Source organism: Microtus ochrogaster, chromosome 6, assembly GCF_000317375.1.
Source record: "Microtus ochrogaster isolate Prairie Vole_2 chromosome 6, MicOch1.0, whole genome shotgun sequence".
Taxonomy (NCBI): Eukaryota; Metazoa; Chordata; class Mammalia; order Rodentia; family Cricetidae; genus Microtus; species Microtus ochrogaster.
In genome coordinates, this window is record NC_022013.1 from 76,872,855 (window position 1) to 76,882,983 (window position 10,129).

The 10,129-nt window shown below is 47.0% G+C and overlaps 1 protein-coding gene across 4 annotated transcripts in view; it reads right to left on the reverse strand.

The window, feature by feature from the left end:
• Rps6kc1 (ribosomal protein S6 kinase C1) overlaps positions 1-10,129 on the reverse strand; it is a 142,989-nt gene that overhangs the window by 9,203 nt on the left and 123,657 nt on the right. For all 4 annotated transcript variants that reach the window (XM_026779674.1, XM_026779673.1, XM_026779672.1 and 1 more), the window contains 2 exons: positions 4,058-4,140; positions 3,018-3,113 (listed from right to left, as the gene is read on the reverse strand). In XM_026779674.1, coding sequence (XP_026635475.1) covers positions 3,018-3,113; positions 4,058-4,140 — 179 coding nt within the window. The remainder of the gene's footprint in view (positions 1-3,017; positions 3,114-4,057; positions 4,141-10,129) is intronic.

Consider the following 10,129-nt stretch of genomic DNA (forward strand, 5'->3'; position numbering starts at 1 on the left):
GTATCAGCTCGGTAAACAAGACAGCTGAGATCTGCCAGATCATCAATAAAATCAAACAACTGACTGATATCATATGTGATGGAGGGGCTGTTGGGATTCATTCTTTTCAGATGTTCTTCATACATCTTACAAACACCATCTCGTCAGATGCTTTGCTGCAGCCGCCGCTAACACCACCGCCAGCAAGTCTGGTTTTATCCCATTTAGCAAAACTTTTGATTCTCAATATTGTTTGTTATATTTATTATTTGTTATTATTGTATATAGTTGTATTTGGTTTAGTTCTGTCTTATTTAGACAAAAAGGGGAGATGTCGGGATAAGTCCCGCCCCTTAGGGGGCGTGTTCCCCTCGGGCTAATGTTTGCCTATAAATCTGGCGAGTGTGCTCGCAGCACTGGCTTCTGCTTTCCTGGTCTCCGCGGAAACGGTGGTTCTGTAAGTCTATTTCTCCATTAAAGCTGTGTATATATTTTTACAATCTGTCTGCATTCGTTTACGCCGTTACAAGTCATGAGCCTCAACCCTGCCCTTCTACGATAATTTAATTAAGACTTGAGACTGCACTTGTCACAGGCCAGCCATTAGCCAAACTGGGTAACATGGGTGGACTTAGGCACTCAGCCCACTGTAACTCTGCCAGCAACGGCCCTTTGTTCCTTTTGTACGGAACTACTAACCTGCTTAATAAGATCACACAGGTATTAGGTTGCCAAGCAGGGTCTGAACTCAAGCACATTGACTCCAGAACCTATAGCACAACATGGCATCACAGTCCCTGATGTGTGATTAGAGTCTGAGAAGCCATTCCTTCACTTGGATGTGACCAGCCACATGCTTCTATACAAGGACCTGGGATGTGGACACACATCTAACCCCAGCATTGAGGAGGCAGAGACAGTAGGATTACTTAAGTTCAAAGTCAGCCTGCTCTTAAAGTTTTGGGCCAGCCAGAGCTACATGATAAGACCCATTTCAAAAGTAAAAAAATAAATAAAATACTAATATTTTTACCTGAAGTTATTTTGTCTAGCATTCTAAATCATCCTAGTACTGTGTGTGTGTGTGTGTGTGTGTGTGTGTGTGTGTGTGTGTGTGTGTGTTTCGGGGCAGAGGGAGGGTTCAAGACAGGGTTTCTCCATGTAACCCTGGCTGTCCTGGAACTCCCTCTGTAAACCAGACTGACCTCAAACTCACAGAGATCCACTTGCCTCTGTTTCCCAAATGCTGGGATTAAAGGTATGTGCCACCACCACCCAGCTCTAGTACTGTTTATTAAAGCTAATTGTTCACAAAACTTTTATATTAGAAGTTCCTGAAATGTGAGTTTTTAGATTGATTTATTTTACGAGTGTTTTGCCCACATGTATGTATGTATACCACATGCATGCCAGTTGTCCACAGAGGTCAGAAAAGGGTGTTAGATCCCGTGGAACTGTAATTATGGGTGGCCATGTGGGTGCTGGGAACTTAACTCAGGTTCTCTGAAAGAGCAGCCAGTGCTCAAAGTCCTCAGTCAACTCTCCAGCTTGCCAAGATGTGTTTTAAAGGCTATATTATGAACATAATGGGAATACCTCAACTGTATTAGACCCATTTCAAAGACAGCTCACATCTGCTGATTGAAATACACCAGTAGTTTAATGAGTTGAGCATCAACTCTTCCTGTTCCTGGAGCACACGCACTACCTCAGGGGGAGCTAAACAGGCAAGCCTTTCTCTGTAACTGGATTTCCATCTACTCACTCTAAAATACTGCTTCAAATGTGAAATTCCTGAAGTTGGTATTCTAGTGTTTGCTGGCATCCATCCACCGCTCGGTCCCCTGGCTACTTCCCCATGTGGAGCCTCGCCCACCAAACTGTGCTCAAGGTCCAGCAAAAGTCACACACAGTCTAGGACAGCGTCTCCAATACTTCCCCAGCACCTACTAGAACCTCTTTATCTGATTTCAGAACTCTGAGGTAGTTTCTGCCTGTCTGCCTGTGGACAGTTACTTGGTCTTCCTGCAGCTTCAGCACTATGCCTCGCCTACAGTACTGTCAAATGGAATCAAAATCACTCCTTAGGAGAACACGAGGTGGTTTTTCTCTTCATATGCCCTTTTTTTCTTTTTTTATTTCCACTGATTTCAAAATATCCATATTCATTGAATAACTTTAGTTCACTTAATTTGCCATTTCAAATCACTTGCTGTAAGACTCTCATGAGCTGAGAGCCTCACAACAGAACACAACACAGTGCCTCCCCATCAGACTCGCGGCCTCAGGACAGAGGCCAAAGTGAGGAATCTTCTCCTGAACACGCACTCTCAGACACTCTGAAATCCTAAACCTCCTGAGCACACACGGGCCCTCGAAGTGTTTCAGACTTCAGAACATTTGGGATGCCGAGTTTTTTCATCAGGACTGCCTAGCCATAACACTGTAGACACTACAGAACCCCACAGCCTGGAAAGCTCTGGTCACTACGGCTTATGTTGTTCAACACAGTTATTAAATGCAGGAGAGTTAGCAGGAACAGCTCACTGGAGCCCAGATCTCTGAAATACTGCACCTAAATTCTCAATAGTCTCTCTTCACCACGACCAGAAGTATATATATATATCACACATTCTAAGAGACACAGGGCTCCAGGCCCGTCTGGGGCGGAAGGCCTTAGCGCTGACTTGACAACACCTCCCCACCCTCTCCCTGTGCGAATGAGAATTAGAGAGTGGACCAACACTCAAACAGCTACACAGCACAATGGGGAACGGCAGCCCAGACAAGCCCAAAGTAATCTACTCTCACACCCCATAAATAGACAGAACAGACTCAATATAAGCCCCAACTTAATAAAAAAATCAGTTCCAACAGTTTCAGCCCTTCCTCTGGTCCTACGAATGTGCCCTGTTCACTCTGAATGTAACAGTACATGAGTCTCTCCCACCCCCAAATAACTCCCTCATGGCTTTACTGCAGTGGGCTCTGCTGATCTGCAAGCCCGAGGTACTGACCGCGGGGGTCGATTCAATTACCTGTTGAATGAGTGAGCGAGCCTCCTCAGAAACGCAGTCTGGCATGTTCAAAGTGGTGTGGGTATTTATTCCAGCGGGATGGCACTCCACCAGCGTCTGAAACAGCCAATCAGTTACATTTCTTATCCCAAGTCACATCACACCCTGCTATACCACGGGGCACACAGGCAGCAGCTACAGAGAGCTGACACCATCTAACGTGGAGGCACAGCCGTCAACACAGAGATCTGCAAGGAGCTGACAGTCGCCATGCTCCCGTCACAGGCTTGTGCCACCGTCCCTTCTCCTTCATAGCCAGAAAGCTGAAACAACACACAGGCTCCAAAGGGGGACTTGACAGCTTTGAAGGAACTAATGTTCTGGGAAATCTTTCCAGGGTGGAGTTTGTCCACCACCACCTTAACGCGTGGACAGTCACATTTTACAGTTTGCCTACGAATGCCAGCTCCTGTGTACTCCATGGTGATCTTACATTTCTTATTCACACACTGAACAAAGTGGGACCACGCAACTACTCCTGGTTCCTCCGAGGAGGCAACAGGCACAAGACTCAGCTAAGGTCTATTAACCTCAAGTGTCATGCTTTTAAAAGTTCCTAATCGGAGCGAGCGCACGCTGTCCCCATCTTAGAACAGAGAGAGGAATGTGCGGTGTAGGAGGAAAGACACTACCTTTTATGTCAACATTAACTTTTTAAGACTGAATGTCCCCTGGATTCAGACAAGAACCTAAAAGAATCCAGAGGACTCTAACACATGCCGGTGATGACCCCACAGATGTGGTTCTGCTAATGCTGTCTCGCTAGGCGGGCGGGGGAGGAGCCGAGCCTCTCGCTGCGTAGCTATGGTATAGCAGAGGATTGCCATCAACTGTTCAATGTTACAGGGCTTTTTTAAAAATCAGTATCTTGATAAATTCCTCTGCCTGCTTCTGACATTGAAGTTTTCCTCAGCCCCTGACTACAGAAAAGGCTAATGCGCTTGACTTGGAGTCAGGGTGGCATCTGGATGCGTGCGCTAGGTGTCTAGGTCACCGCATACCTTGCCAGTGAGAAGTTCGAAGAGGACAGCGCCCAGGCTCCACCAATCACAAGCTTCCGTTTCTTCTGTGACTGCTCCAACCTCTAAACACACCAAAAAAGGTTGATATTAAAATTCCAGAGGTCAATTAAACTTTCAAAATTAACATGTATTAGCAAGGTGACCTTGTTAATGCTGAGAGAGCAAATACTAAACACTCATGGGCTTTCAAATCCCTGAAAGTCCCTTCTCTCTTTGCTCACCTACTGGGGTTGCATTTTTTTCCCGACATAGTCATACATTAAACGGAGACATTTGTTCTCTGGTTGACGGAGGGACACCTTCAAGACACTGTGCTTAAGGCTTCCTGAACCAACCAGATCAGCACTTGTTCCCTCTTTCAGATTCGAGGGAGCACAGCTGATTTCCCCGGTCAAACCATCTTTTGTTTTAGAAATAAAGACTCCCTGTAACCAGACGGCACTTCAAAAATTACCTAGGCCAGCATAATCACCCTGTTAGAAACCAGGGACACACATCACCCAATGTCACATAAGAGCGGATGACCCGCCTCTCCCTTCATATCTCAGCTTCTTTCACTGAAGAAGGAGCCTGTGAAATGCGAGCCCACTCATTCTGAAGTACAAAAGAAATACTGCTTAAAGCCATAAGCAAAAATGCTAGGGGCTTAGAATAGCCAGAAACCACAGTTCTACCTGTTCGCTCCTGGAGGAACTCTGAAGTATCATCTTTCAGGTCGTTCCACAATGAGCACCGATTCTGAAGCTACAGCCACTAAATCCTGCCTGAGACCTTGGTTCATTCTTCCATAATCATAGCTGATCAGTCCCAAGGCCTTGCTAGGATCTGCCCTCTGACACCATCCCAACAAAAGCAGGTTGACTACAGGGAGCCTACGACTCAAGACAAAATATGCAGAAGTTTCTAGAGGGTCGGTGAGAACTTGAAAAGTAAGTGAAGCAAGCATAGGAACCCTGGTTTTAACCAACACTCTGCAGAGCCCTTGAGGGAACCCTACACGACTCTCAGGACATCGAGCTTCAAGTCCTGAAGCAAGGGCTGAGAGACACTATCCCTCATGCAAAGTACCAGATTTGGGCCATTTCAGCAGTCTCTTGTTGTTTCTTTGGGGCTGCAAACAGTCTAAGCATAACTAGGCCCGTGCCACAGACCTTCCCAGCCTGTCTCTGCCTACAGGGCTTCACACCAACCACAACCTCTATTCTCTGATGAGCTGACCTCAGCTATGCAGCGGAAAAGAAACACACTAGTTCTTGCCAACTGTTTTCCAAGTAACTGAAAGACCACAATCCATCTAGCAGTGTGTGTAAACTGTAAAGAGCATGTGCATTGCAGGACCGTGTTGAGTGACATCTTTACATAGGACCGAAGTACAAACGTACACTGTTTTCAAACAACAGAATTCTGATTAAAGAGAATGGAGTGATAGAATTGACAAATATTTTAGTGACCTGCCTCTGGGGCGGTGAGATTTCCAATACTCATCAATGACATAAACATCTCATTGGCCCGATCTCAAGAGCGGAGTGAGATGGTGAGAAGCAGGCAGGTGTGCAGGACAGTACTTGGCGTAGGGAGGGCCCGGGTGCTCCTTCCCACGGTTTCTACAAACTTGACATTCCCTGTTAGAAGGCTGGACCAGACACTGGAGGCCTGGCGTGAGTCTCAGATCTCTTCTGGAATGGGTGAGTTTGATCTGAGGATCTATGCGTTAAATTTTGCTCTGCACTCCCCAACTCAGGCCTTACTCTGCAGCCCTCGGGAGACACAAGTCCTGGGGGAGGGGGGCTCTGTGTCAAAGCTGCACCACCCCCACCGCCACACACAGAGCACTGTCACCTTCAGAAAAGTACTCTGAGAAACATTAGCCGGGGTGTGTGCTCCCAGAAGCCTTAGGAAACAAAGAGGAATGGTCACAGGCGTGCAAGCACATGTGACCCTTTGCACACTTCCTTCCAGACCACATGGTGGCTTACACGATCACCTGTTCAGAATCCTTGCACAGCATCTCATGGCCAGTCAGCTACATTTAAATGTCTTGCTCCAGCATAGCCATGTAAGCAGACCTCCACGCAGGGTCTCAGCCTAGCCCATCAACCAGTACGAGCCTGGAAGCAGCATAAAGGAGGCTCTGTATTGGCCCAAACGCTCCACAGACTCTGCCACACTGGTTGGTTTTTTGTTTTTTTTTTGGTTTTTCGAGACAGGGTTTCTCTGTGGCTTTAGAGCCTGTCCTGGAACTAGCTCTGTAGACTACGCTGGCCTTGAACTCACAGAGATCCGCCTGCCTCTGCCTCCCGAGTGCTGGGATTAAAGGCGTGTGCCACCATCGCCCGGCTTCTGCCACACTGTTAAATAATGTGAATCTAAAACAAGCTTCCCTGGCAGCACCCATAGGAAATGTCTATTTTTTCCTCTAATCCACTGCTTTCAGCATAGAGTTGGTGGCCATGTGTTACTTAGTTTTATTAAAGTTTTACCTGTTCAGAATTCAAGACCAACGGGACAGATCAGACACCCACTTAGAATGCACTGGTAGCATTCTGCCCTCTCCATGCACAGACACTGCTATACTAGACAGCAATGGGCACAGCAGTCATACAACAGCCCACGGTACTAGGCTAACTAGTGTGTGTATGTGTGTGTGTATGTATGTATATAATTTTATATATATATGCATATATATATATATGCACCCTAAGTACTGGATTGTGTTCCATACTTCAATTGCACTTTGAGTCTGCTAACGATATCCAGAGAACTTATTTGCATGGAAGAACTATGAAGACAGAGACATTATCTCTCTGTGAGCAGGCAGAAGGACGCCTGACCCAGCCAGCTCAGAGAATGTGGAAGTCGGAAAATGCCTTTTAGGATCACACAACTTGTCTGAGGAGCTCCAGACTGGAGCCATGGATATTCCCATCTCCACTTGCAGTCTTGCTAAGATGGACCTGCACCACTAATGTAACACATTTTACAAGGACACCCCTGCAGTCAGACATCCCTGGGTGGAAATTCTCAGGTGGAAAATCACGAGACAGACCGGGCATATCCTTTTCTGGGTTGTGGACTTGGCCAGCTAGTCCTCCAATGATGTGGGAGGTCCTTCTAAATATGTGTTGCTTTTATTGGTTAATCAATAAAGAAGCAGCTTGAGCCTATGACAGGGCAGAACAGAGCTAGGCAGGGGAAACTAAACTAAATGCTGGGAGAAAGAAGGTAGAGTTGGGGAAAATCCATTTAGCTGCCAGAGGAGACCTTACCGGTAGGCCACAACCTTGTGGTGATATACAGATTAATAGAGATGGGTTAATTTAAGATGTAAGAGCTAGCCAGAAATATGCATAAGCTAATAGGCCAAGTGGTATTTTAATTTATACAGTTTCTGTGTAATTATTTCGGATCTGGGCAGCCAGGAATGAGCGAGCAGCCTCCGCCAGCACTCTAAGAGCAAGCAAGATGCATCAACTTGAATGCTCTGAGATCCCTGGTCACGTCAACCAGGTGTTTGACAGGTAGACAGTTACCAGTGATACTGTGGACGGTGAGTGGGTGGTGATCCCATGGGAATGAAAGGGAGCACAGTGGCCTCAAAGCCAATCCTTTCTCACCTCTGAGGGTTCACTAGCTCGTCCAGGATGCACAAGGCACAGACGCTGCTGGGGACATTCTTGCACTGTGCCCCAGAGCTTGCTGCTGTCAATCCTCATTTCTTCTCCCATCCTTCCTTGATTGTCACCTCTGCCACAGCCTACCCACTTCCCTTCCTGTCCCCAACTCTTTACCTCTCAGACACAACAAGCTCCATCCTCTAAAGGCTCCCAGGCCTTACGCTAGTTTCCAGTACTATGACAGTACTATATCTGATATCACTCAAGGGAGGAACAACTTGCTCTGGCTCGTGGTCTGTAGTCTCAGTCTAGGCTGGCCAGCTTCCTTGAATATGGCTCCAAAATGAAAATGAAACAAGCCCTGGCCGGGGGCGGGGGGGGGGCACAGCAAAGCAAAGCTCTCACCTCATGGAGACCACCTCGCCATCAAAGGCCTTCAGCAACTCACTTTCTCTGCCAGGATCCCAATCTCCAAACAATATCATCAACTCAGCACCCATAGGCGGGTCACTCACTGGCAAGATCATCCAACCCAGCCGCTTCCCCCACAGACTAGCAGCTAGCAACCACACCTTAGCACAGCCTCAGAGAACATTCCAGATTCAGATCGTAAGGGCCCTAAAGGGACTGCCGGCCACCTGAGAACCTGTGGGCAAGAATATAAAGGCCACTGCATTGTTTGGGCTTCTGACCGGAGGGGCTGGTGCACGAGGACCACTGTGTGCAGCTTGCACTTGCAACACTCAGAAATGACTTTGCATCAAGCAGGGGCTGATTGATGTGGCATTGGCATCGTGAGCCACTGTGCCTGGTTTCCTAGGTGATTCTAATCTACAACAAAGAGTTCTGCACATAGGTAAGATACAAAGAAGGACTTTCTAGCAGCTGGAGGCTCAAATGTTAGAACAAGTGAACTAAGTTCTCACTGAACTCCTGTTTCACGGGCTTTAAACAAAGTATCTCTCCTAATTATCAGAATAAATGACGTTGGTGGCCTTTTTAATACCCTTGAAAAACAATTATTCCCAGATTAAGATTTTAAGATATAAGATGGAATTACACTGCTAAAAAGAAACTGAGGTTTTTGTGGTTGTCAAACCCACCGCTCTAAAACTGCTTTTCTTGCAAAATCTTAAAAATATTAAAACTCTAGCACAAAGCAAGGGCAGTGACTTTATAGACAGCTACAAGACAGTTCATACATTCACTGCAAGAACAGAATGGGGACGCCAGGCGGTGGTGGCGCACGCCTTTAATCCCAGCACTCAGGAGGCAGAGGCAGGCGGATCTCTGTGAGTTTGAGACCAGCCTGGTCTACAAGAGCTAGTTCCAGGACAGGCTCCAAAACCACAGAGAAACCCTGTCTCGAAAAACCAAAAAAAAAAAAAAACAGAATGGGGGCCAGCTCAGATGGTTCAGCAGGTAAGAGGAGAGCCGGATGTGGTGGCTGATGCGCACAACCCCAGCACTCCCGGATGACCGGATGAGATGGAAGACTGGCCTATCAGCCAGGGGCTCCCGTGAGAGCAGCACTGGATCCAAGACCTCCACACTGCAGCACTCTCCCAGACCCCAAAACAAGACTAACCAAGGTTCTAATGTAGAGAATTAAGGAAATGCCACAGAAAGCTGGAGCAAATTTTAAGTGCAGGTGACAGGGAAGCCAGGACACCTTTTAGACCTAAATCCATTTGAAAATCCTCTGAAGCATGTTGAAGGCCATCCTACCGACTTCAAAATGGCTTTATTAGACACCCCAAAGGGTTGAATTTCCATGTGCCCCCACACCACCACTCCATCCTGTCTCTGCAACTTCTAGGCTGGGTGATGTCCTTGTTTGCCACAAGTACAGTGGTCTCCCAGCACTGAGCAAAATGGCCAGCAAAAACTAACTTCCCACAAAAACATGACAGGACAGTGGCCCCTAAGAATCAGAGGTTTTGTCCGTGCGTCACGGAGACAAAGGACGGGGCTCTGGCTCTGAGACCGAGCGCTGCTCTAAGATGAGGAACCCGGTTTCTTCCACCTCTAGTGACATTAATTCCATCTTCCAGAAACAAGCTTTCTACAGCGCTCATGAGCTGTTCTCATAGTTCCTCCCCCTCCATTAGCTTAGATGCTCCAGTCTCCATCTCTGCCCAAGTATGCCGTCCCTCCTCCCCTCAGAACTCACTGGTGGCCTGGGCAATGAAGGTACACATCTCACAGTGTGAAGACAGAGCGGCTGGGATTATATTTCAGCTCTTCAGAAAAAAAAATGATGATAGCATCTAGCATGTCCAAACAGTTAATAAACTCTAGAATTTCATTTAGTACAACCCATTCTAGTTCATACCTTCAGTATAGAATCTTAATTCCTACTAAAGATTCAAGCATCACATTCCCTGGGGTACAAACACGGATAGAACAGCAAAGACTACAGGACCAGAAGCGAGAT